General features: G+C 47.4%; 1 protein-coding gene across 3 annotated transcripts in view; it reads left to right on the forward strand.

Moving 5' to 3' along the window:
* Window positions 1-27,895, forward strand: part of WDHD1 (WD repeat and HMG-box DNA binding protein 1) — a 153,218-nt gene that overhangs the window by 97,662 nt on the left and 27,661 nt on the right. For all 3 annotated transcript variants that reach the window (XM_040411516.1, XM_040411515.1, XM_040411517.1), the window contains 4 exons: window positions 4,247-4,403; window positions 5,173-5,287; window positions 6,116-6,247; window positions 20,769-20,992. In XM_040411516.1, coding sequence (XP_040267450.1) covers window positions 4,247-4,403; window positions 5,173-5,287; window positions 6,116-6,247; window positions 20,769-20,992 — 628 coding nt within the window. The remainder of the gene's footprint in view (window positions 1-4,246; window positions 4,404-5,172; window positions 5,288-6,115; window positions 6,248-20,768; window positions 20,993-27,895) is intronic.

The following is a 27,895-nucleotide window of genomic DNA, read 5'->3' on the forward strand; positions in this document are numbered from 1 at the left end:
GCGAAAACTCCTGGTAAATGCAGTTCTGCAGTTGGTCACAAGATGGCAGCAAGCTTACAGCATTTTCTGCTTTACTTTTATTTTGTGTAATTAGCCTATGCAATTAATTAGCAGCTTGACATAACATTACAGATGGATAAGTATTTTCATGAAAAACCACAATTCTGCAGAAATGACAACACAAGATGCAGTAAATCAGTTGTCGCTTGAAGAAAAAATAAATAAAACCACAAAGTTTGCTGGCCATACAAATATTGAGCAGCCACAGTGAAGGGCTGTTTTACACGAGCGAGAACATTGTGGGAATCGCGCTCACACATGGAGTGTGATTCCTGCAATGGACTCGCTCGTTTGAAACAGCCCTAATGGAGACTGTGTAGCATGTCGATCTATTGGATCATTTGCAGGTGTATATACCTTTTTATTCCTTTCCCTGGCTAAGGGTTCATTCACACGTCCGCAAAATGGGTCCTCATCCGTTCCGCAATTTTGCAGAAAAGGTGCGGACCCATTCATTTTCAATGGGGCCGGAATGCGCTGTCCGCATCTGCATTTGCGGATCCCCCCCCCAAAAAAATAGAACATGTCCTATTCTTGGACAAGAAAAGGCATTTTCTATGAGAGTGCCGGCGATGTGCGGAACGCACATTGCCGGGGTCCATGTTTTCTCTCCCATATTCATTGGGGGACACAGAGACCATGGGTATAGCCATGTCCTCTAGGAGGCGTTGACACTAGTAAAAGCTGTTAGCTCCTCCCCCGGCAGCTATACCCCCTCCAGCCTGGAGAGAGAGCTTCAGGAATCTCCTGAAGATTTCTTTATTTTTTCATATGCGTTAGTCTCTTCCCTCGGTGGCGCTATGGCATTATCCCAGCTTCAGTGTTTACTGTACATCTTACCCCATAAGAGGCGTATTCGCTCTACTTGGATTCAGTTCCTGCTAGATGCATTACTGCATTGCCACCCTTCATGGTGGGGTACTTGCACTACCACTGAGTGCAGTGCTTGCCGCAAGCATTACCCCCTTTCATTGGTGGGATAATTGCAACATTGCCCTTTCCACAGTGATCCACTACTGTGGGGAATGAGTACACATCTTGGATGTTGCACTTCAACTACACCTGGGCTATAGAGGCATTAGCTTCTTCTACAAGTGGAGCGTAGCGAGTATCAATACACGCTGGTGCCCTGTACTCTTCTTCTAATGGTATTCCACCAGTGTCGGTTTGGGGCATTAATATGACAACCTCTCTCCTCACGGGGTTGCCCAGCACCACTCATGTGTCCTAGCGTCCCCAATCTTCAGGGTCCTCCATTGAACCAATATGTGTCTTCAACAATGTGTAGTGTGTACACCATGGCGAGTCGAGTATTGCACTGACTCTATATTCTCTATCCATCATTCCTGATGTGGGAAGTGGTTGTGCTGGCACTCTGGTTCAGCTTTGCAGCGTGTTCTCCTCTGCTGGTGCGCCGTTTTTTCGCTGGTACTAGCGTTCGCAGTCGCTGCAGTGCGGCATTCCATCAGGTAGGGGTTCTACCCTGACGCTGGCTTGGCGGTTCTTCCTGTTCAACGCCCTTCCCAGGTGGAGGATTTAAGATTAGCTCTCCTTCCCTGGAGCAGTATGGTACCATGGCTTCTACTGGATTCCTCTAGTCTGCCCCTCAGTTTGTGCTAGTGGGGCACGCTGCGGCTCCTACGGTACAGGGGACCGGGAGTAGCCTTCACATACTCTGGCTCCTCCTGCACGGTTCCTTCGTCAGGTGACGGATTCTTCTACCGCTGAATTCTGTGGCGTACGCTGTATGGCCTCCTCCTTAGGTGGAGTATGGCACCTCCACTATCATCCGGTGGCTACTTCTGTGTAGTGCCAATCTCAGATGAGGAATGGGCTTCACCCTGCCACTTTTTCCTCGGGCTCAGGGTTCACGGCCACTCCGCAAACCTTGGTAGCTCCTACGTTACTACTTCCCCTCATCTATGTTGATGCAGGGTATTAGTTCTGTGTGTTTTTTCTTCCAAGTCTTGTTCCGGCCCGACTGTTGGGCTGTGACGTTTTTGCCAAATCCTACCCATTGGTCCTTGGTGTGCTACCCGTATCTACAACTACCTCTCTCATTACTTGACTAGTGACTGCCATGTCAGTCCGATGGTAGTCATGCCTTTTCACTGCACATTCTGTGGCTAGACTACGAGACTCGCCACGCCAGGATGATCGGGGTTGCTGTCACGACTGTTGATGGAGTTTCGTTCCTGGAACGGAACACCCCTTCTATTCTTCCTCCTCGAGGCAGGAGTTTTTTCTCTCATCTTGGTCTGGTCGAAATTTCCGTCGAGCAGTGTTGCTACACCGTCAATACACTGTCGCTGACTGAACTCCACCGCCGGTGATTCTCATATCGTCTCTACTTTTACCTATTCAAGGTGTTGATTCCTTGCTTGTGGTTGGACATGCCTCATTCAGGTGTTTTTTTCTCTGTAGCTTATCAGCCAGCTTCTCAGTCTCCCCACAAGCCTCTTTGGCTCGGGGGACATTGGTGGACCACTTATCATTTCCGTGGAGCGCTTCTCTTTAGCAGGGGTGGATCCTGCGGTCCTGGGTTTTTGGTTTGGCCATTATTTCCTTGCTGTGTATCCTTTTCCAGCGTCCTCTGACCCACCCGGGGCCCATAATACCTTCCTTCAGGGAATGGCATATACGGTTCCTCCATACCGTCCTCCTTTACCGCCTTGGGATCTGACCTTAGTCCTTTCAGCGCTCCGGAATTCTTCCCTTGAACCTTGCGGGAGATGTCACTCCGACTCCTATCCTCGAAGGTGGTCTTTTTCTTTTGGCTATCGCATCCATCAGACGGGTGTCCGGGTTGGGGCGCTCTCTTGCAGAGAACCTTCTGGTTCTGACAGGCATAAGCAGTTCCCCGGCCCGTTCATTACTTTCTCCCGACGGTGGTCTCTGGTTTCCATTTCAATGAAGAAATTGTCCTTCCATCACTGTGTCCCTTCCCTTCACACCCTAGGGAAAGTGAGTTAGATCATTTGGACGTTGTCAGGGCTCTGGCAATCTATTTGCCAGCCTCCAGTTCCTTCCGGCGTACGGACTCTCCTTTTTTTGACATCCCGGAGGGTCCTCGCTGGGCATTGGCAGCCTCCAGGGTGGCAATTGCACGTCTGCATTTGCTTAAGCGTACTGCACCCGGGGCAGGGTTCCGCCCTTCAGTGTCACGGCTCACTCCACCAGAGCGGTGGGCGCTCTTGGGCTCGGAGGATTCAAGGTTCAGCCACACAGTTGTGCAAGGCGGCTACTTCTCGCTAAATTCTGGCAGGTGCACACTTATGCATCAGCGGGTGCCGCTTGGTCTTGCAGGCAGTAGTTCTTAGTTGTCTGCAGGGGCGCTTGCTCGATGGGTCTGTGGTTTTCCCTCCCTGTGGACTGCTCTAGGACGTCCCACGGTCTCAATGTCCCCCAATGAATATGGGCGAGTAAAATCTCTTTCTCGCTCTTCATTGGGGAACACAGCACCCACCCAGTATTGTTGTTTGGCCACAGTGTGGCTGTTGCTGGTTAGAACCTGGTTCGGTTCTCGGCATTGTTGCTGTTCCATGTTTTTCATTGGTTTACTTGCTTCTCACAAACTGAAGCTCTCTCTCCAGGCTGGAGCGGGTAAAGAAGCCAGGGGAGGCGCTAACAGCTTTTACTAGTGTCAACGCCTCTTAGAGGGCATAGCTATACCCACGGTCTCTGTGTCCCCCAATGAAGAGCGAGAAAGAGATTTTACTGGTAAGTTTTCCAAAAATCTCGTTTTTGCAATTTGCGGATCCGCAAAACACATATGGACGTGTGAATGGACCCTAAACGTGATGTGTGGCCCTGTGATAAGTCTAAGTCGTGGGCTGCATCTGAATTCCCAATTTAAAAAAAAAAAAAAAGTTTAAATGCAATAAACTTGTGGAGACTGCCAGCTGGTGTAAGGAGTCTTACGGGCAATGCCCCTAGGAAAGAAAATATGCAGATTAACTTACCTTTATCTTGAGAAGAGCTATCTTCCTTCTAGACGAGAAATAATTTGTGTGGCACATGGTGTAATGGCTTCCATATACTGTATATGGCATTCGCATACACAACTATAGGTCAGAACGCCAAATATGAGAGTGTTAAAACCTCCCCCTATTAAAAAGCATGGCTGAACGTTGATGATCTACTTTACTATGAGGACGATGGTAACTTGCGTACATTTTGTTATTAGGGAGCCCCTGTTACGTAGATTCAGAGGGTGTTGTGCGGCTGCTGAACAGATCCCTTGGACATACCTGGACGCCCGTGTGTAACACCAGGGAACATTGCAAAGGAAAGTCAGATCACTGCTGGGTGGTCGGTGTCCATGAGAACCCCCAGCAGTTAAGGTTAGTTACCATTAATCATCTAATTTGCTCATTGCTTGCTTTGCAAAGTTAACATTACAAGACTTGTCTGGGGCCATAAAAAAAGTTCTCCAGCATGGTTGATTTATAACAGATAAAAAGGGGGCTGCCTTAGTGAACTGAGTCGGAGCCTCTTCATTACGTCACTGACAGGTGGGGGGGCGGCTGGGGGCAGTGTCGGAATGTCAGCAGAATCTGCAGTACACTCCCGAGTCTTAAATGGGGCCATGCAGCATTCAGAATTAAAGGGGTGTCAAATGCAAAAAATAAAATAAAAGCTGTAGAAAAAAAGCTATCGGATCTAGCGCTACTGCTCGACTTCTCCTTGCCAGACTTGCTTAGCTGCAGCAAAGAATTCACACACATGAACGCCGCAGTCCATTACTGGCCAGACTGGATCTAATAAGCAGGCAATCTCTGGCAGTCCAGCTGTTGTGAAACTATAACTCCCAGCATGCATTCTTGCTCTGCTCTCCTCAGAACTCATATAGAAATGAATGGAGCATGCTGGGAATTGTAGTTTCACAGCGGCCAAAAAGGGTGCTGAGCCCTGATGTAGAATTATCCGTCTGTAGGCCACTGTTTTGGCTGGTAAAAAGGTGTCCCAATTGGAAGTTCTCCCCCATATGTCCGTGACTTCCCCTGGATAGTGCATAAGAAAAAGGAATCATACGGAGTTGCACACAACACCTGCAGAAGACTACCTGTTGATGATTTTTTTTATTTTTATGTTTTTCTTTTGTAATTAAAGGTGCATCCCTTGTAAAGGCTCAAGGTTTCCACCAACGCTTCCGCGTCCAGCTGTGGCTATTCTGCCCTTCAAATTTCCTTACTGTCAAATTACTACAGAGAAGGGACAGATGGAGGTAAGAAAACTGACATTAGGAGGACATGTGCTTACAACATAACTAGGTGAAAGTCTACAGGAGAGGAATGCAATGTGATTCATGCGGCGAGCAATTAGTGTCAAGCTAGTAAAGGTCCCTTTAGACAGAACAATTTAGCAAGTGATCGCCTGCTCGTCAGTGGAGGATACCACTGTATTTACATGCAGTGATCTTCACCACAACATGGGGAGCAGTAATTGCTAATGCCATCGCTCGTCCCCATACAGACTCATTTACCAGCAGGGGGACGTGTTTAGACCGCACGATCTGCTGTCTGCAAATGACGATTTAGGTGCCTACACAAACGATCATAGATTCCGATGAATGAGCGTTTAGTAATCAGCGGCATCTTTACACCGCCACATAATCGCTAATGAGCGTTCCTGTGAACCCTTGTTAGCGATTATCTGGCCGATTTTCACCCTGTGTAAAGGGCCGTTAAGGAAAGTATTAGTACTGGACATTCTATGTATTCCGTATAGACCGGCCATAAATACAAGCATAGCGTATAACAATGCGCTATAGTGAATTTTAAATTACTATTTCAGGACTTTAATTATATTGACCTATTGTTAGGCTAGTGCAGGGGTCAGCAACCTCCGGCCTTCCAGCTGTTGTGAAACTACAACTCCCAGCATGCTCCTTTCACTTCTGTGGGAGTTCAGAGAACAGCCAAGCAAGTGTGCATGATGGGAGATGTAGTTTCACAACACCTGGAGTGCCGGAGGTTACTGATCCCTGGTCTAGTGTGTATATTTGAGCCAATGTGTAATGTTTGAGTGTCTTTTTTTTATTTTTTTCTCCCAGGAACAATACTGGAGGTCTCAACTGTTCACCAATTATCTTGATTATTTGGCTAAAAATGGATATGAATGTGATGACAATATAAAAACCGAAGCTGAAAAGGAACAGCAGGAATTGTTAATGAAGATGTTTGCTGTGAGTTTTTAATTATGATTATTTATAGTTTGTGTGTATATGTATATATGCGTGTGATAGATAGATATATATACACAGTACAGACCAAAAGTTTGGACACACCTTCTCATTCAAAGAGTTTTCTTTATTTTCATGACTATGAAGGCATCAAAACTATGAATTAACACATGTGGAATTATATACATAGCAAACAAGTGTGAAACAACTGAAAATATGTCATATTCTAGGTTCTTCAAAGTAGCCACCTTTTGCTTTGATAACTGCTTTGCACACTCTTGGCATTCTCTTGATGAGCTTCAAGAGGTAGTCCCCTGAAATGGTTTTCACTTCACAGGTGTGCCCTGTCAGGTTTAATAAGTGGGATTTCTTGCCTTATAAATGGGGTTGGGACCATCAGTTGCGTTGAGGAGAAGTCAGGTGGATACACAGCTGATAGTCCTACTGAATAGACTGTTAGAATTTGTATTATGGCAAGAAAAAAGCAGCTAAGTAAAGAAAAACGAGTGGCCATCATTACTTTAAGAAATGAAGGTCAGTCAGTCAGCCGAAAAATTTGGAAAACTTTGAAAGTAAGGGCTATTTGACCATGAAGGAGCGTGATGGGGTGCTGCGCCAGATGACCTGGCCTCCACAGTCACCGGACCTGAACCCAATCGAGATGGTTTGGGGTGAGCTGGACCGCAGAGTGAAGGCAAAAGGGCCAACAAGTGCTAAGCATCTCTGGGAACTCCTTCAAGACTGTTGGAAGACCATTTCAGGGGACTACCTCTTGAAGCTCATCAAGAGAATGCCAAGAGTGTGCAAAGCAGTAATCCAAGCAAAAGGTGGCTACTTTGAAGAACCTAGAATATGACCTATTTTCAGTTGTTTCACACTTGTTTGTTATGTATATAATTCCACATGTGTTAATTAATAGTTTTGATGTCTTCATAGTCATGAAAATAAAGAAAACTCTTTGAATGAGAAGGTGTGTCCAAACTTTTGGTCTGTACTGTATATCTCTCTCTCTATTTCTATCTATCTATATATCTAACTATCAGCAGTTACAGGGCTGGAGAGCTGCCGATTATTGATATTTATAACTAATACCTGGAGCCCAGGGTAACTAATGGAGATTCACAACACGGTGTTTTAATAATAAAATATATTTTAGTAATACCAAAAACCAGCTAATTATATATGAAAGCAGTATAAAATATATACAATAATACATGAGTCCATATGAAATTAGTGTAATACAATGTACAGTACATTCAACTACAAAACAAGCCCTTCCCAATATAAAATAGGTAATTATATATACAGTATGTTGCAAATTGAGAAGATAAAACAATGGAGTTTTTTTCTGCTGGCGCTGCAAGAATCACGAAAAAGGCGCTTGTAATCTAGAAGATCATTGCTTTTTTGATGTAAAATGCGTTTCGGGGTCGGGCCAACCCTGAAAGGCGTTTGACATCAATAAAGCAATCCTCTTCTCGCTTACAAGCGCCTTTTTGTGATCCTTGCAGCGCCGGCAGAAAAAACATCCATTGTTTTATCTTCTGAATCTGCAGCTGAGAGCCTTCTATCTGACACAGGTAGGAGGACGTGCAGCAGCGAGGATCTCAGCACTTGATGTGTGTTTTTGGTAGTTGTGCCCCCAGCACTTGTGTGTTTTTTGGTAGTTGTGCCCCCAGCACAACTCAATCAGGTGAGAGACTCTCCTCACCCCGCTATCCTCATACCTTCATCCGGGCCTGCACATCGCGCTCTCCTCTTCTTTGTTCTAAAGTACAGTATATAGTTAATATATGTACACATATATACCATGACACAATACCCATGTTACACAATATACTTCCACAAGGGGGCAATAGCGAGATGGTTCTTTGGGAGATACCCTTTTCTCGCCCAATTCCTTGGGGGACACAGGAAACCTTGGGTATAGCTCATCTCCATAGGAGGCGTGACACTAAGTGAAAGACTGTTAAGCCCCTCCTCCAGCAGCTATACCCTCAGCCTGGAGAGAGAGACTTCCAGTTTTTTGCTTAGTGTCAAGGAGGCAAGACACTCTCTGCACTGCAGAGCTGTCTTTGCTAAAGATTTTATTTTATATTTTCAATTTTTTTGCTTTTTTTCAACAGGGACAACAGAGTCGCAATAGACCTCTCTGTTTTCCCGGGGTTGAGCTGCGCCAGTGCCGGCTATCCGCACTGCTGCCTCCCCCACAGAAGAAAAGGAGGACCAGGGCAGCCCAGCTCCCCTGTATCCCGCCAGCACAAGGGTCGCCCACCTGCAAGCCCCTCTCCAGCTCCCTGCCACTTCGGTGCCAGTGGCTGAAGGGGCGTCCCTGCTGGATGGACAGAGGGTGAAAACGTCGAATGGTGAGGTGGCTGTGCAGCCGTTCCTACCCCCCCCCCCCCCCCCCCCCCCCGTTAGGGCCCTGATCCTGCTGTCCCCTCTGCCTGACCTTCATTGTCGATTACAATATACAGCTCTCATAGCTGTGAGTCCTGCGGCTCCTTTGTGTGTGGGGCAGAGCTGAGCGGTGCTCGAGGGGGAGGGTTACAGCGCAGTTTACCTCAGGTGCGGCGGCCGTGGGGCCGCCTTTCGTTATCTCGGCTAGTACTGCGGCTGTGTTCAACTGCCGGCTGACATTCTGACAAGCGCACGCTCTTGTCCGGCCACCGGTGTGCGTTCGCCTCCGCTTATATGGAGGTGGAAGGGGGACAATATTCTGTGGGGTTTTCGGCGGCATGTATTTTTTTGAATCGCGCGCGCGAAAAGTTTCATCGGTGGGCGGAGCTTCGTTCCGCTTCCCCTGTGCATGTTAGACTTCAGTCAAGGGGCGGACGTCTCTTCTTCCCGCTCCTCACTAGCCCCGCCTCCTCTTCGTGCCTGCCTGCTCTCAGGACGGATCATTTTTACCTCAGGTGTTGCCGCTGCCGTTTTGCCGCTGCTGTTGCCGCTGCTGTGCCGTCTGCTCCCACTGTGACCTGGTAGGACTGTTGACCCCTTCTAGCACTGCAGCCCTCTGGCCTGGACGTTTTGTATATTACTTCCAGCCAACATGTCTGACCCCTCAGTGCCTGCTGGTCCTTGGTATCATACCTGCACCGCATGTAAGGCGCCCCTTCCTCAAGGGCAGCCTGACCCGCATTGCTCGGCTTGCAAAGCCCCATTACAGGGTCCGCCATCTGCTGTGTCACCCCCTGGCCTCTTGGATCCCCCTGACTGGGCTAGATCCCTTTCCCAGGCTGTGGTCAGTCTCACTAACGTTGTGGGCCGCCTTGCAGATGCATTGCCCTTACCGCAGCCGGATAATTCCCCTGCTGGGCCATCCGGGTCCGCTACCTTAGCTGACCCGTCTGAGTCTCTCTCTCCAGGCGACACCTCCAGAGCCCGTCAACCCCAGAAGCGGTCCAGGGCGGAGCACCTATCATCCTCGGATGCTTCGGTATCACCCCCAAGGGTGCGCCCTCAGTCGGGCCCTTCCTCATTACAGGATATGCCCTCTGAAGGGGAACTAGCAGATTCTGATTGGGATATGGACTCGGCCTTGCCTTCAAAGCTGGCTTCTGCCGTGGGCCATCTTATTAACAATATCCGTGATACCTTTAAGATTCACGATGACCCTCCTAATTCTGAAAAAAACAGTGTTTCCTTTTTTCGCCAAAAACAGGCGTCTGCGGTTTTTCCCCTCCACGCTGACTTCTCGTCGGTGGTTTCTAAGGCCTGGGCCCGTCCTGATGCCCGTTTTACCCCGCCTAAGAAGTTGGATATCTGTTATCCATTCCCAGCGGATTGCATTACAAACTGGGCGTCACCACCTAAAGTCGACCCCCCTGTGGCCCGTTTGTCCAAAAGCACGGCTATTCCCGTTGCAGATGGTTCTTCCTTACAATCCACTGAAGATCGCCGGATAGAGGCCATTACAAAGGTATCTTTGCAGCCTCCGGTTCCGCCCTCAGGCCGGTCTTTGCCTCCGCTTGGGCTGGAAAAGCGGTTTCAGGAGCTTGAATCCGACGTCCCTATTCAGGACCTCCGTGCTCTAGCCCAACTTATCGTTCAAGCCGGAAAATTTGTCTGTGAGGCATCCCTGGATGCGGGGGCTCTCATAGCCCATTCGTCTGCCCTGGCCGTTTCGGCTAGGAGGGAGCTTTGGTTAAAGGTTTGGACGGCGGACGCCACGTCAAAGCGGTCTCTTACTGGCCTTCCCTTCACTGGTTCTCGATTGTTCGGGACCCGCTTGGATGAAATCATCTCCGAAGCCACGGGAGGGAAGAGTACACATCTTCCCCAATCCAGGACTAGGAGCACCACTCGAGGCCGTCCCACCTTTTCTCGCTTCAGGTCTTCCCGCAGGGTTCCCACACCTCGCACCACTTCAGGTCCATCCTCTAACCCTGTCCAAGACAGACGTAGAAAACTTTTTTTTCGGACCCAGCCCTCCTGGCGCAAGTCAAGCCTGCTCGCCCTCCCGCAACCAAGCAGAACCCCACCTGAAGGTGCGCCCCCACCCGCCCGGGTGGGGGCGCACCTGAAGGTGCGCCCCCACCCGCCCGGGTGGGGGGACGTCTCCTCCTGTTCAGGGACTTCTGGCAGGCGCACGTCTCCGACGCCTGGGCTCTCGAGGTGTTGTCTTCCGGGTACAAACTCGAGTTTGCGTCCCTCCCCCCAGTTCGGTTCTTTCGCTCCCGGGTTTCCCGGGATCCCCAAGGGGCGGCCGATTTCTTTACTGCCACTCGTACCCTTCTGGACAAAGGGGTCATCGCTCCGGTTCCTATGGAAGAAAGATTCAAGGGGTTCTATTCAAACCTTTTTGTGGTCCCCAAAAAAGAAGGCTCGGTTTGTCCCATTCTGGATCTAAAACGGTTAAACCGTTTCCTTCGTCTTCAGCGGTTCCGGATGGAGTCTCTCAGGTCGGTGGTGGCCTCTCTGGAAAAAGGGGAGTTCCTGGCCTCTATCGACATCCAGGACGCCTACCTTCATATTCCAATCGCTCGGTGTCATCAGTGTTTTCTGCGCTTTGCAGTGGGGTCCGACCACTACCAGTTCATTGCCCTCCCCTTCGGGCTGGCGACGGCCCCTCGCGTTTTCACAAAGGTCCTAGACCCTGTCCTCGCCTTACTTCGTTCCAGGGGAGTTTTTCTTCTTCCATATTTGGACGATCTCCTTATCAAGGCACCCTCTCTGTCACTGACATCTGCCAGTGTGGACCTCTCGCTACAAACCTTACGCGGGTTCGGTTGGATTATCAATCTTCCCAAATCCTCTCTTGTTCTATCCAAGCAACTAATCTTTCTGGGGATGCTGCTGGATACAGAGGCAGCGGAGGTTCGGCTTCCGTCAGAAAAGCGCCAGCTCCTTCATCGGTCTGTTCGGAGCCTTCTGACCCACCGCCATCCTTCTTTCCGGTTCAGCATGCGGGTCTTGGGACAAATGGTGTCCTGTTTCGAAGCAATCCCCTACGCGCAGTATCACTCCCGCACCTTTCAGACTGCCATTCTGTCCGCCTGGGACAAGTCCCAGGAGAGTCTGGATCGGCATTTTCCCCTTCCCCCCCCAGGTTCGCTCCTCTGGTGGTTGCGGACCCCTCTCCAGGGGAAGTCCTTCTTGCCGATAACTTGGTGGGTGATTACCACCGATGCCAGTCTGCGGGGTTGGGGGGGGGGGTGTTTCCTCCTCGGTCCGTACAAGGCACTTGGTCTCCATCGGAGTCCAAACTGCCGATCAACGTTCTGGAGCTGAGGGCGGTTCTCCTCTCACTCCGGCATTGGACTTCGCTGCTTCAAGGTCACCCTGTTCGTGTCCAATCGGACAATGCCACGGCTGTGGCATACATAAATCATCAGGGGGGCACTCGCAGCGCGGCGGCGATGAGGGAGGTGTCTCTAATCCTTCGCTGGGCGGAAGTTCATGTTCCAGCCCTTTCGGCCATTTACATCCCGGGGGTGTACAATTGGGCGGCGGATTTCCTCAGCCGGACGACGATCGACCCGGGCGAGTGGTCTCTGCACCCCGACGTCTTCGAGTCGCTTTGCCTTCGTTGGGGTCGTCCGGACGTGGATCTCATGGCCTCCAGATTCAACCACAAGCTTCCCACCTTCATGGCCAGAGCCAAGGATCCGAACGCTTACGGCGCGGACGCGCTCGTCCTTCCCTGGACAGGGTTCTCTCTCCTCTACGTTTTTCCGCCCCTGCCTCTTCTTCCACGAGTCCTTCGGAAGATCGCGGCGGAAGGCACGCCTGCGATCCTAATAGCCCCGGATTGGCCTCGTCGTCCTTGGTACGCCGACCTTATGCTGCTCCTGGCAGACGCTCCCTTGCCTCTGCCTCTAAGAGAAGATCTCCTCTCTCAAGGGCCGATCTTCCACCAGCATTTAGGGTCGCTACGTTTAGCGGCGTGGCTATTGAAACCGCAGTCCTAACGCGGCGGGGGTTTTCTGCTGACGTGGTCCGTACCATGATTCGTGCGCGAAAACCGGCATCGTCCAGGATTTATTACCGAACCTGGCGGGCCTATTTGAACTTCTGTGAGACCTTGGATGTTCATCCCCTTCGGTTTTCTCTCCCCACGATTTTATCCTTCTTGCAGTCTGGTCTGGACTTGGGTTTGGGTCTCAGTACCCTAAAGGGTCAGATCTCAGCGCTTTCGATCCTCTTCCAGCGCCCTCTGGCTCCGCTCGGTCCAGTTAAGACCTTTCTTCAGGGGGTTGCTCACTATGCTCCCCCGTATCGCGCTTCCGTTCCATCTTGGGATCTTAATGTTCTGCTAACGGCTCTCCAATCTTCTCCTTTCGAGCCTCTGCGTAGGGTTTCCCTTCGCTTGTTGTCTTGCAAAGTTTTTTTCCTCGTTGCCATCACGTCTCTTCGGCGTGTATCTGAATTGGCGGCACTTTCTTGCGTAGAACCCCTCTTGGTTTTTCACCAGGACAAGGTGGTTCTCCGCCCGGTTCTGGATTTCCTTCCGAAGGTGGTGTCCGCTTTTCACCTAAATGAAGATATTGTCCTTCCTTCTCTGTGCCCGTCCCCGTCTCATCCTCGGGAACGGGATCTTCACCGTCTGGATGTTGTTAGGGCTCTGAGGATCTACTTGGATGTAACTAGACCCTTTCGGCGCTCGGATTCTCTATTTGTCGTTCCGGAGGGTCCGCGCAGGGGGCTGGCGGCATCTAAAGTGGTTATTGCCTGCTTCATCAAGATGGCTATTGCTGAGGCTTACCGTGCTAAGGGCAGGGAGCTGCCCTTTGGTGTTACCGCTCATTCTACCAGAGCGGTCGGGGCTTCCTGGGCTCAGCGAAATCGAGCTTCGGCTGAACAATTGTGTAAGGCGGCCACCTGGTCTTCTTTGCACACTTTCACCAAGTTCTACAGGGTGAACACTTATGCATCGGCGGATGCTGCTTTGGGCCGCCTGGTCTTGCAGGCGGCGGTGCCTTAATGCCTATGGTGTTTTAATGCATCTTGGGTTTGTGGTCCCTCCCTATTTTTGGACTGCTTTTGAACGTCCCAAGGTTTCCTGTGTCCCCCAAGGAATTGGGCGAGAAAACAAGATTTTTGTATAACTTACCAGTAAAATCTCTTTCTCGCTCTTCCTTGGGGGACACAGCACCCACCCATTGTTTTGGTTGCCCTGACGGGTGTTTTGACTTGTTGGTGTTATTTTGGTTGATCCTTGCCTTTGTTTTAACTACTTGGGCACATAACTGGTAGTCGCTCGCTCCAGGCTGAGGGTATAGCTGCTGGAGGAGGGGCTTAACAGTCTTTCACTTAGTGTCACGCCTCCTATGGAGATGAACTATACCCAAGGTTTCCTGTGTCCCCCAAGGAAGAGCGAGAAAGAGATTTTACTGGTAAGTTATACAAAAATCTCGTTTTTGCATTCAATATACTTTACAACCAAAATATATTTAACCGCCCAGGTACAATACAACACAGACTCGCATATGCAGCAGCTTTTTACTAATGGAACTGGTTTTGAGGGTGGTACAGATCAGCTCCCTGTGTACTCCCATCACAATAGCGTGGCACACCGAACTCCATAGGAGGAATTTATAAATAATTCCATAGATCTGTATCTAGTTCAACAACCACACCAGAATTTCCTGAATAACGCCCCCTCTGGGGAAAGCACAGGTGTCACGAACCAGCGAGTGTGAACCCACTGAGCCACATGTTCTACCTCCTCTAAGGGCGTTGTCTAAGTGAACCCCTGGATCTTCACAGTACCCCTGACGGTGGGGATAGACTTTCCCGAGGGGAACACCAGGTCACTACCTCTTGAGGAGGATAGGCACACGAGGCAGCTGGTCCAGGAGGTACCAGAGAAAGTTACCAGAGGTGCAGGACCGAAGGAGGAGGCAGAGGCGTAGTCAGATAGGCAAAAGGTCAGGGCAGGTGGCACAGGTACAGGTCAGGCAATCCGGGTCGGCAACAGGAGAGTCAAGGCAAGCATATAGGGATCTAACACAGGTAGCCAGGGCTGGGACAAGGCCATTTGGTGCCCAGGGCGAAGATGGCAAACTGCGCGCGCCCCCCCCCCCCCCCCGTTTTTAAGAAAGAATCAATGTTGTTTTAAAACAAGAATATACTTAAAGCAATAGAACAAAGGACTGTGGGACTTTGAAAGTCACAGACACTATAAAGTTCCCCCCCATCATCATGTGCCAGTATAAAGTCCCCCCCATCATCATGTGCCAGTTTTGTAATAAGCCCCCCCAATGTGCCAGTAACACTATTGTAAAAAACAAACAAAAAAAAAACACTTATACTTACCTAAGTGTCAGCGATGCGATGCAGCCTCTTCCTGTGTCCCACGCTGTAATGTAAGGCTCAGGCGGCACGATGACGTCATTGCGCCGGCCTCTGATAGGCTGCCGGCCTAGTGCCTGCAGCCAGGGGCGTACATAAAAATCACTGGGCCCCATAGCAGGAATCTAAATTGGGCCCCCATTCCCCTTTTATAGCCCCTCCCTTTGTTCCATGAACTATTCTTGCTGCTGCATTTTATAATTTATGCCATCAGGGCCGGAATGGGATTACAAAACAGCCCTGGCACACAAAAGAGGTATAATAGATGCAGATGTATATTATATACAGCAGTGTACAGTTATGTGAGGTACGCGGTATAATAGATGCAGTGTGTACAGGTATATAGTATATTCCCTAGTGTTCTGATATGTGAGGTACAGGGTATAATAGATGCAGTGTGTACAGGTATATAGTATATACAGCAGTGTACTGATATGTGAGGTACGGGGTATAATATATGCAGTGTATACAGTATATACAGTAGTGTAATATGTGAGGTACGAGGTATAATAGATGCAGTGTGTACAGGTATATAGTAAATACAGCAGTGTATTGACACCTCGTACCTCACATATCAGTACACTGCTGTATATACTATATATCTGTACACACTGCATCTATTATACCTCATACCTCACATATCAGTGCACTGCGGTATATACTATATATCTGTACATATTGCATGTATAATACTGTGTAATATATGCAGTGTGTGTGCATGTATGTGTGTGTATATATATATATATATATATATATATATATATATATATATATACAGAGCAGTGTATTGATGTGACACATAGAAGGTATAATACTGTAGATGCAGTGTTTATAGAAATATGTGGTCAGTTATGCATTATAGTCACTGTGAGGTACATGAGGTAGTGGTAACTGTCTGAAGTAGTATACATGAGTGAGCAATGAGTAAAAACAGGGCATGGAGGGGGGGGGGGGTAAATGATGAAAAGTGGAGGACCTCCTCTTACCTCTCCATTCCAGTCTGTATGGATCAATACAGAGCTGCTTGTGAACTTTTAATACTTGCTGTTAGGGGTTGAAGGACCTGTGATGATGTCATCACAGGTCCTGGCAGATGTACCTTTGAAACCTAGGAACTACACCATTTTTGGTGCAGTTCCTTTGCTAGATTCTGCAGGACCTGTGATGTTGAAGATGATGTCATCACAGGTCCTGGCAGATGCACTGTTCTAACCTGGGAACTACACTTTACACTGTGCAGTTCCCTTACAGGACCTGTGATGACATCATCAAAGGTCCTTTAGCTTTAGAAAGGTAAACAGGAGTAATTAGGGGGCGGGGCCTCTCCTCCACTTCGGTGCCTGCCTGCAGCCTATCAGAGGAAAGGGAAGGGACACGCCTCTCCCTCCCCTGCACCTCCGCTGGCACAGACAGTTTACAATGGAGATGAGCGCAATGGAAGCGCTCATCTCCCTGTGCCCGGCGGCTGCTCACTTGGGGGGGGGGGGGGGGGGGGGGGTCATTTTAGTTGGGGGGGCACATGGGGGGGCACAGCATGATGTAGGGGGGGCCGTGGCTGGCACTTCACCTGCGCCCCCCTCCTGTCCGCAAATGGTAGCGCCCAGGGCACCCGCTCCTTCGGCCCCTGCCTTGTACCGGCCCTGCAGGTAGCAGAGACCAGGAATACAGATACGAGTCAGGAACACTAGCGGAAAACAGGAACCTTAGCAGGACGCAAGGACCTTGACACTAGGCATCTGGGAAGGGGGCTGAGCCACTTATATATGCGCAGGAGTGCTAGGATAGGTCAGCGAGGTCACATGACCTAACCCATATAACCCAGGAAGTGACGCGCGCGCCGGCTCTTAAGGAAGTGCTGCAGGAAACAAACAGAAAGCATGCTGTGGCCAGGGCTGAGAGCAAACTGTGGAGTGGATCCCAGAACAACAGCACCCACACAGACAGAGCCCAGGACGGCAGCGGTGATCACCGCTGAACACTGCGCCCGGGACCGCGACTGTAAGCAGGGGAACAGCGGCGCCCAGCAGCCGCTGTTACAACAGGATTGTCAGGAATTTATTCGGTAATGCAAATAAATACCAATAGCCCTTATTTCAATGTTTAAGAGAAAAACGCTGCACAGACCAGTTGAAGTAGGTCCTTTTCAAACAATCAGTATACACAAAAACTGTCTTCGTTCAGATATCCACATGAAGAGAAATAGTTATCCCGTATACACACAACATTGTGAGTACTGCATAACCCTGGTTTCTTTCAGGTAGATATATGAATGAAGAGCAGCGCAGAAATTTACTTAGGTGTGGTGGACATGCAAGAAAAACCACCCTGACGTTGACCATTGATATCACTACCTAGGTTATATACACTACTATCAGAAAGTTAGGGATATTTGGCTTTCGGGTGAAGTTTATGGAGAACTGTTACGGCTCCAGTGATATATCATGAAAGTCGGGCATTTAAGTAGAAGCAGCAAAAGTGATTTTCTCAAAACAAACAATTTATAGAAACAAATGCCGACCCCAGTGCTGGGTGCACCCCCACAAAATGTCAGTGTCTCAATAACTTGTCACGTGGCCTTGAGCATCAATTACAGCTTGACAAGGCGACTTATTGTCTGCTGAGGCATGGCATCCCTCTCTTCTTGAAGGGCGGCCCTCAGGTCATTGAGGTCCTGGGGTACAGAGTTATGAGCCTCTACACGACGACTCAGCTGATTCCATAGGTTTTCAATGGGATTCAGGTCTGGAGAAAGTGCAGGCCACTCCATTTGAGGTCCCCCAGTCTTCAGCAGCCGTTCCCTAATGATGCCACCTCGATGAGCTGGCGCATTGTCGTCCATGAAGATGAAATTGGGCCTGTGTTCTTCATGCAGAGGCACAATCACTGGATTAATGATGTTCTTCTAGTAGTATGCGCTTGTCACTGGACCATTCACAAAGTGTAAGGCAGTTCTGTACTAACACCACCACCACCAAAGGCTCATCTGGTGACAACAGTGGCTGATGCATACCTCTCTTCTAGATGTCTCCAACATCATTGGCGGCCATCATTTCTGCTCAGCAGCGTGAATTGACTTTTATCAGTGAAAAGCACTGAGGCCCACCCTCGTCCTGCGTAGATGCACCCTGGCCCTGTGCCCGGTGGTGTGGTCAGGTACCCTTGCAGGTCGTCTAGCACACAGACCACGCTGATGTAAACAGTTTGGATTGGTCTGGCGTGACACTTGGGTGCCTTTCACCTCCCTTAAATATGCCTGGAGTTGTGTGGCATTAATCATCCGGTTCCGCAGGGCATTGTTCACAATAAAGCGGTCATCCGTGTGGGATGTGGCCAAAGGACGTCCACTTCTCTGCCTTTCTGTGACTCTTCCAGTCTCTCTGTATCTCTCATACAACCTGCTGATGACTCTCTGAGACGCTCTAAGCTCAGTGGCCACTTGCGTCTGAGAACCTCCTGCTTGAAGCCTCGCAATGGTAAGGTACTTCTGATCAATTGTTAGGTGTCGTCTTGGTCTCTTGATGTCAAAATGTGAACACGATGATGAGGAGCACTGTTTAGATATCAATTCTAACCAGGAAATTTATTGGGCGATTCATGGATCAATCATCTGTTGTGAATTTTTCCATTAAGCTTCTTGTTAGAGAACAGCAAGTTGTGCAAAAACATTAAGTTCACCTGCAAAGGTCAGAGGGCATCTTAAGTTCATCCTCAAATTTCACCCACAAGCCAAATATCCCTAACTTTTTCTGAGTAATGTGTGTGTATATACAGTCAGGTCCATAAATATTGGGACATCAACACAATTCGAACATTTTTGGCTCTATACACCACCACAATGGATTTGAAATGAAACGAACAAGATGTGCTTTACCTGCAGACTGTCAGCTTTAATTTGAGGGTATTTACATCCAAATCAGGTGAACGGTGCAGGAATTACAACAGTTTGCATATGTGCCTCCCACTTGTTAACCCTTTCATGACCAAGGGTCATTGATGCCCCAGTGTCCAGGTCAAAATTTACAAATCTGACATGCGTCACTTTATGTTGTAATAGCTTTGGAACACTTTTATTTATCCAAGCCATTCTGAGAATGTTTTCTCGTGAAATATTGTACTTCATGATAGTCAAAAATTTGAGTCAATATATTTCACCTTTTATTTATGAAAAAATCCCAAATTTACCAAAAATTCTGAAAAATTCACAATTTTCTAAATTTACATTTCTCTGCTTCTAAAACAGAAAGTCATACCTAATAAAATATTCATTACTTAACATTTCCCATATGTCTACTCTATGTTGGCATCATTTTGGAAATGTAATTTTATTTTTTTAGGGCGTTGGAAGGCTTACAAGTTTAGAAGCAGTTAAAATTTTTTAAGAAAATTTTCCAAAACCCACTTTTTAAGGACCAGTTCAGGTCTAAAGTCACTTTGTGGGGCTTACAAAGTGGAAACCCCCCATAAATGACCCCATTGTAGAAACTACACCCCTCAAGTAACTCAAAACTGATTTTACAAACTTTGTTAACCCTTTAGGTGTTCCACAAGAATTAAAGGAAAATGAAGATGACATTTCTAAATTTGACTTTTTTGGCAGATTTTCCATTTTATAATTTTTTTTTCTTTAACACATTGAGGGTTAACAGCCAAACAAAAGTCAATATTTATTACCCTGATTCTGCGGTTTCCAGAAACGCCCCACATGTGGTCGTAAACTGATGTAAGGGCACATGGCAGGGCGCAGAAGGAAAGGAACGCCGTATGGTTTTTGGAAGGCAGATTTTGCTGGACTGGTTTTAGATGCCTTGTCCCATTTAAAGCCCCCCTGATGCACCCTTACAGTAGAAACTCCCAAAAAGTGACCCTATTTTGGAAACTAGGGGATAAGGTGCCAGTTTTATTGGTACTATTTTGGGGTACATATGATTTTTTAATTGCTCTATATTAAGTTTTTTGTGAGGCAAGGTAACCGAAAAATGGCTGTTTTGGCACTGTTTATTATTTTTTTTTTTTACAAGATTCATCTGACAAGGTAGATCATGTGCTATTTTTATAGAGCAGGTTGTTACGGACACAATGATATCAAATATGTCTACTTTCTTTGTTGGTTTGTTTCAGTTGTACATAATGAAGTATTTTTGAAAAAGAAATTATGTTTTTGTGTGTCCATTTTCTCAACGCCATATGTTTTTTATTTTTCTGCTGATCGTCTTGTGCAGGGGCTCGTTTTTTGCAGAAAGAGTTGAGGTTTTTATTGGTACCATTTTTGGGTACAAATGATTTTTTTGATAATTCATTATTACACTTTATGGGGCAAGGTGACCAAAAAATTGGCTGTTTTGGAACAGTTTTTATTTATTTATTTTTACAGCGTTTATCTGAGGGGTTGAGTCATGTGACGGTTTTATAGAGCAGATCGTTACGGACGTGACGGTTTAGTTTTTTTTTGGAGGTGTGGTCCTAAAGTTTTGATCAGCTGAAAAACAGCCTGTTTCAGTTTATTTGTTGTTTTCATTCAATTTTAATGCTCAATAAATGTTTTGTCTCCCTCCCATTTCTTCTTGTTGCATGTTGAAGCTCTACTTGGAACCTTGTTAAGATCCAGCCATGCTAAATAGGACTTTTTGCCATTTTTCAAGTGGTCTTAAACTTTTGATCAGGACTGTATATAAAACACATTTTAATACACCTGTATATCTGTGCTTATTTTTTCCTTTTATTTGTGCAGTTGTCTTGCAAACTGGAGCGTGAATTTCGCTGCATGGAACTGTCCGAGCTCATGACTCAGAACGTGATGAACCTGGCTATTAAGTATGCCTCGCGCTCCAAGAGACTAATTCTAGCCCAGCGGCTCAGCGAAATGGCTCTAGAGAAGGCAGCGGAATTGTCTTCGGCTCAACAACAAGACGAGGAGGAAGAAGAGGAAGATTTCCGGAGCAGGCTGAATGCTGGGTAAATATTGTTGGGTCATTTTACTCAGCTGTTTAATTTTCGCTAAGCTGTCCTTGGTGTGATATGTCGACTGCAAAATGAGCCTTACGTGGCTTTGTTGTTCGTAGTATCAAGAGCAGAGATTTTGCAGACAAGAATAGGTATTGTTACAATGGGGCCTTTTGTAAAAAAAAAAAAGTCCACGGAAGTAAGATGTGGTAAATTTGAGGCACACTCTTTTTAATAAATTAGTTGCGTCTGTTGTGCTGTCTGTGTGCCAGATATAATTTATGCCAATTTTTATGATGTAAATTATGTTAAAGGGGTGGTCCGGGTTCAGAGCCCCCACTAAATCGTGCAGGGCAAGGGCTTTTTGTTTACATTGGCACACTGCTAGGAGGAGACTTCCGCCCAGCAGTGTCTAATGGGTGGACTTTAGCACTGCCATTGCCGTTTTACAGGCTAGGGTAGTGCTAAAGCCCGCCCATTAGTGCCGGTGACATCACCGGGCTCACTGCTGGGCGGAAGCATCAGCCTAGCAATCCCTATGGAGAGTCCGGTACGTCACCAGATCGCCTACAAATGCCTCTGCCCTGCAAGATTCAGTGCAGAGCAAAGGAGAGCATTGGAGCATTAAATGCTCCATTGCTCATGTCGGGGTGCCGGAGAGGTGAAGATGGAGATATGTCTGGGTTCAGCTCTGAACCCGGACAACCCCTTTTAAATATGTTGGGCTGAGAAGGCCACGTCTGCTTCTGCTTAGGGTGCATTCACATCACCGTTTAGCTTTCCATTCTTCTGATCCGTCAGAAGAAGAGAGAGAGGGAGGAAAAAAACAGGATCCTGTAAAAAGACAAACGGATCCTGTTGCATCAGTTGTCATCCATTTGAGCCTTTTCCTTCTGAGATCTGTTTTTTTAGATGGGGGAAAAAAGTCCTGCATGCAGTACTTTTGTTCCCATCTAAAAAACGGATCTCAGACGGAAATGGCTTAAATGGATGACAACTGATGCAACAGGATCCGTTTTTTTTTTTTTTTTCTTTCTCTCTCTCTCGTTCTCTTTCTCTTTCTCGTTCTCTCTCTCTCTTTCTCGTTCTCTCTTTCTCGTTCTCTCTCTCTCTCTCTTTCTCGTTCTTTCTCGTTCTCTCTCTCTCTTTTCGTTGATGTGAATGCACCCTTAGGCCTCTTGCACACGACCGTATGCCCTCCGAGACATGCTGGCCATATGTCCCGGAGCAGCATTGATCATGTGCACGGGAGCACACAGCATCATAGATAACAACGATGCTGTGCACGTCGGGCCACCCGCGGGGCTATTGTCCCGCACTCCTAAGATCATAGGAGTGCGGGACAATAGTCCTGCGGGCGGCCCGACATGCACAGCATCATTGTAATCTATGATGCTGTGTGCTCCCGTGTGCACAATCAATGCCGCTTCAGGTCGTGTGCATGAGGCCTTAGTCTTTCTAACCTTTTAAAATGTGCCATGAGCACCAGAGAATCTCAAAAATGTGTGCACATGAAAAGCTAATAATTTCCCAAAAAATTAGAAAAATTTGTAATTTTCTAATCTTCAATTTCTCTGCTTTTAAAACGGATAGTGATACCTCCTAAATTAGTCATTACTTTACATTTCCCATATGTCTACTTTTTGTTTGGATCATTTAGTAAATTACATTTTCTTTTTTTGGGACGTTAGAAGGCTTAGAAGTTTAGAAGTAAATCTTGAAATTTTTCAGAAAATTTCCAAACCCCACTTTTTAAGGACCAATTCAGGTCTGAAGTCACTTTGTGAGGCTTACATAATAGAAACCACCCAAAAATGACCCCATTTTAGAAACTACACCCCTCAAGGTATTCAAAACTGATTTTACAAACTTTGTTAACCCTTTAGGTGTTCCACAAGAATTAAAGGAAGATGTAGATGAAATTTCTGAATTTCACTTTTCCCTACGCCTCCACAACGGCAGTAAACATGGAGAGATTATCCCGCCTTCTCAGGGACAGGAAACAGCTTTGTGGATCAGCCCATATAAGGCCCCCTCCCTCTTACCTCTCCAGTTGTTTTCCTGTCCCTCAGAAGGTCAGGACTTGCCGGATCAGTCACGCGCCCAGCCTTTTCGGTTTGTTATCCCGGCTCTGGCCGGAGGGCTGAGGCAGGGGATAGGGTCGCGGAACTCTGCAAGAAGTTCCTCCTTCCCTGTGGTTTAAGCCCAGCGTTGCTGGCCACCCCGGGCTTTGGACCCGCGTCCAGTGCGGACCGGCCCTGTTTCTGCGAGCCGGGGGAGCGTTCCTGGGCCTGGGAGCGCTCCCCACACATTTCCCCTATGCGCGCGCGCCGGCAGTTGAATTCTATGTGACGTCGGAGGCCGGCGCGTGACGCGGGGGGGGGGCGGAGCATAATGTCGTCATCAGTGGGAACCAGGAAGTAAAGGAGCGCGGCTGCCGGCGTTCCAGGCAGCTCCTGCGCTCTTCTCCCGAGAATGTCCCAGCAAGCTGACGATTCGCCCAGGCGGCCCACAGATTCCTCCAGGCCCTCTAGCCCGGTAAGCCTCCTCCCATTACTAAATAACAGGGTGCCTTATCCTGTATGGGGGTCTCCTTGGTGGTGGTTCTTTACCCTTCTCTTTAGAGACTAAGGATAAAACTTTCCTCTCCAATTTTGTGTCTCTCAGGGTAAAGAATCCTCAAAAAAGGATCCACCCTTGAAGAAAAAATGGATTAGGGGACAAGAAAAAACGAGTCTTTCCCGTCCACCCTAACATCCGGGCTTTAATACACTCAGAATGGAGAGACCCTGAGAAAAAACAATCCGCCTCTAAGTGGTTAAAGAGAAAATACCCTTTCGCGGAAGAAGATTCTGTGGCCTGGGATAAGACCCCTAAAGTAGATGCCCCAGTAGCAGGAATCTCCAAAAAAACTGCCCTTCCATTTGAAGACCTCGGCCTTCTGAAAGATCCGATGGACAAAAGATGTGAAAACCTCCTTAAAAAGATGTGGGAATCCTCTACGGCCACTCTAAGACCAGGGATATCTGCAACTTATACGGCGAGAACCCTGGGCCTTTGGTTGGGACAGTTGGAGGAACATCTAGAGTCAGGCACTCCACGAGAAGAAATCCTAGCTTCTATACCTATGCTAAAACAGGCCGCTAATTTTATGGCAGACGCGTCAGCAGACATAGTGAAGCTTTCAGCCAGATCTGCTGCCCTCTCTAACTCTGCTAGAAGAGCAGTATGGTTACGCACCTGGTCCGGTGACACAGCCTCCAAGAACAAGCTGTGCACTCTGCCATGTGAGGGAGATAGGGTGTTCGGTACGGCCTTGGACGACATTCTAGAGAAAGCTTCAGATAGAAAAAAGGGCTTTCCTACAGAATCAAAATTTTTTCAACAAAGGCGGTCCTTTCGGTCCCAGAACCGGGGTAGGCCGGACCAAAACAGAAGGGACACTAGACCAGCCTGGCAGTCCAATAGGGGTAAAGGCAGAGGGTTCCTGTTTAACCCTGACAAATCGGCCCACACCTCTACTCAATGACGCCCAAAGCGTAGTGGGAGGAAGACTGTCCCAATTCTATCCTGCCTGGGTAAATATCCAGGCCTCTCCATGTGTTCTGTCAGTCATAAAAAAGGGGTACAGTCTAGAGTTAAAAACCTGCCCACCAGACAGATATATGGAGAACCCTCGTCCGGGGGAGATAAGCCAACAAACTACACCCTCCCTCCTGCAGAGGAATGTAAAGATCTTGTCGGGCAACTCTACAACAGTGGAGTACCTGAACAAACAGGGCGGCACAAGAAAGCTATCGCTAGCCCTGGTGGTGAGAAAAATCTTCAGTTGGGCAGAAAAGAATATTCAGTCCCTTTCAGCAGCCCATGTGAGAGGGAAAGAGAATCAGGTGGCGGATTTCCTCAGCCGGGACCAGCTAAACGCAGGAGAGTGGATACTAAACCCTCAGGTATTCAAGCAGATCTGTTCCAGGTGGGGAACGCCGAAGATCGACCTGTTCGCCAGAAGAAAAAACAAACATGTTCCGAATTTCTACTCTCTGGCAGTGGAAGATCAACCCTTAAAGGTGGATGCGCTCTCGGTACCCTGGCCACCAGTCCTGTTATATGCATTCCCACCATTCTCCCTCATACAGCGGGTCATAGCAAAGATTTTGGAAGAAAGAGTACGAATCATCCTGATCACTCCATTTTGGCCCCGCAGATCATGGTTTCCGATCCTGAAGATTCTAGCAGGAGAAGAATTCTGGATCCTCCCTCCTCGCCCAGACCTTCTACTTCAGGGTCCGGTTTCTCATCCTCAAGTCACCCAACTCCGTCTGACGGCCTGGAGGCTGAAAGAAACATCCTGAGGAAAAAAGGTTTCTCCGGGAAAGTGATCTCCACCTTACTTCTTAGTAGGAAACCGGTCACCTCGAAAATATATCTAAGGGCCTGGAAATCCTTTCTGCTCTTCGGGAAGGATAAATACGACCCGTCAGGAGAACCTCAGATGTCCCTCATACTGGACTTTCTCCAAGCAGGGTTGGATAAAGGCCTCGCAGTAAGTACACTAAAAGTTCAGATAGCAGCCTTGAGTGTATTTATGGACTGTAAACTGGCTAACATGGAAATAATAAAAAGGTTTTTTAAGGCGGCCGTCAGGATTCGCCCTAGGTTAAGATCCCTAGTGCCTCCTTGGGACTTAAGCTTGGTACTGTCCAAGCTTATGTACCCTCCATTTGAGCCAATCACAGATATACCCTTAAGAATTCTTACTCTTAAGACATCATTCCTGCTAGCCATCACTACGGCCAGAAGAGTAGGCGAAATACAAGCCTTTTCTATCCTGCCTCCATACCTTTCCATTTCAGACGACAGGATCACGCTAAAACATGCTCCAGAATTCCTTCCGAAGGTAGTCTCAAAATTTCACTGCCAACAGGAAATTATCCTTCCCTCCTTTTGTTCTCAGGCAAAGAACGAAAAAGAGAGACTTCTTCATAACCTGGACGTCAGGAGATGTGTCCTCCAATACCTGGAAGCCACTAAGGAGATTAGGAAGACTAATCAACTTCTAATTCAATACCTGGGCATGTTGAAGGGAAAAGCGGCCAGCAAGACTTCAATATCAAGATGGATCAAGTCCTGTATCTATCTAGCCTACCAGACAGAGGGTGTTCCTCCTCCACCGTTTCTCAAAGCTCACTCTACCAGGGCCCTAGCCACATCCTGGGCCGAGGGTGCTTCAGCTTCCTTAGAGGACATTTGCCGTGCAGCCACATGGTCCAATCCATGTACATTTTTTAGACATTACAGATTAGATGTTTCTGCAAATAGGGATTTAGCCTTTGGGCGGAGGGTCCTATCTGCAGTTGTCCCACCCTAGGCTGTTATCCTATGTTACTTCCTCCATGTTTACTGCCGTTGTGGAGGCGTAGGGAAAAGACTTACATTACTCTTACCGGTAATCGTTTTTTCCCTTTAGCCTCCACAACGGCAGGAGGAATTCCCCCCCTAAAAAAAAAAAAAAAAATCTACTATATATAGATATACATTATTTAATACGTATAAATACTTATGTGTATATTCTATTGATGAAATATATGTTCTTCTAAGTTAGAGCAGACTGGCTCTGATATTTGTTACTTTGTTCTTTATTAAACCTTCCTTGCATTTATCTCTGAGTACTAGGTTACTAACTGGAGAGGTAAGAGGGAGGGGGCCTTATATGGGCTGATCCACAAAGCTGTTTCCTGTCCCTGAGAAGGCGGGATAATCTCTCCATGTTTACTGCCGTTGTGGAGGCTAAAGGGAAAAAACGATTACCGGTAAGAGTAATGTAAGTCTTTTTTGGCAGATTTTAAATTTTTTCCAGTAACAAAGCAAGGGTTAACAGCCAAACAAAACTCAATATTTATTGCCCTGCTTCTGTAGTTTACAGAAACACCCCATATGTGGTCGTAAACTGCTGTATGGGCACACGGTATTGCACAGAAGGAAATGAACGCCATATGGTTTTTGGAGGGCAGATTTCACTGGGATAATTTTAAGCTGCCATGTCACATTTGAAGACCCCCCTGATGCACCCCTAGAGTAGAAACTCCAAAAAAAAAAGACCCCATTTTGGAAACTATGGAATAAGGTGGCAGTTTTGTTAATCTATATTACACTTTTTGTGAGGCTAGGTAACAAAAAGTAGCTGTTTTGGCACCGCTTTTATTTTTTGCTATTTACAATGTTCATCTGACAGGTTAGATCATGTGGTATTTTTATAGAGCAGGTTGTTACGGACGCGACAATACCAAATATGACAGCTTTTTTTCTGTTGTTTGTTTCAGTTTTACATGATTTTTGAGAAAAATAACGATTTTTCAGTGTCTCCATATTCTGAAAGCCATAGTTTTATTTTTTCTTGGGAGACTGTCTTATGTAGGGTCTAATTTTTTTCGGTATGAGATGACTGGTACTATTTTAGGGTGCATATGACTTTTGATCACTTGGTATTACAGTTTTTGTGATGTAAAGTGAAAAAAAATGGCTTTAAGTTAAGCTTGATTTCTTGAAGAAAAAAAACCATACTTATTGCATAGTTCTGTTATTCATGCTTTGTTTACATGCTGCAGCAAAGTTGTGGGGGCGTGTACCAACAATGACTATGCTCTCTCTCATTAATATTTGTGGGTGTGAATAATCTGCCCTCCCCTCCCCCTGCACTGCTTGCTCTGCACAACCTAATCTTGCATACAAACGCTGTCACATGATCATCTCCTAGCTCACACAGCCAGAAGATCTGCAGCACACACACCACACGCTGCAAACCACACACATCACACGCTGCAAACCACACACATCACACGCATGTATGTGGTGCAGTATGTAGTGAATGCAGACAGGCTATTATAGCGAAATAATAAAGTACAGGGAAGATCCGCC

This window comes from Bufo bufo, chromosome 11 (genome assembly GCF_905171765.1).
Source record: "Bufo bufo chromosome 11, aBufBuf1.1, whole genome shotgun sequence".
Classification (NCBI taxonomy): Eukaryota; Metazoa; Chordata; class Amphibia; order Anura; family Bufonidae; genus Bufo; species Bufo bufo.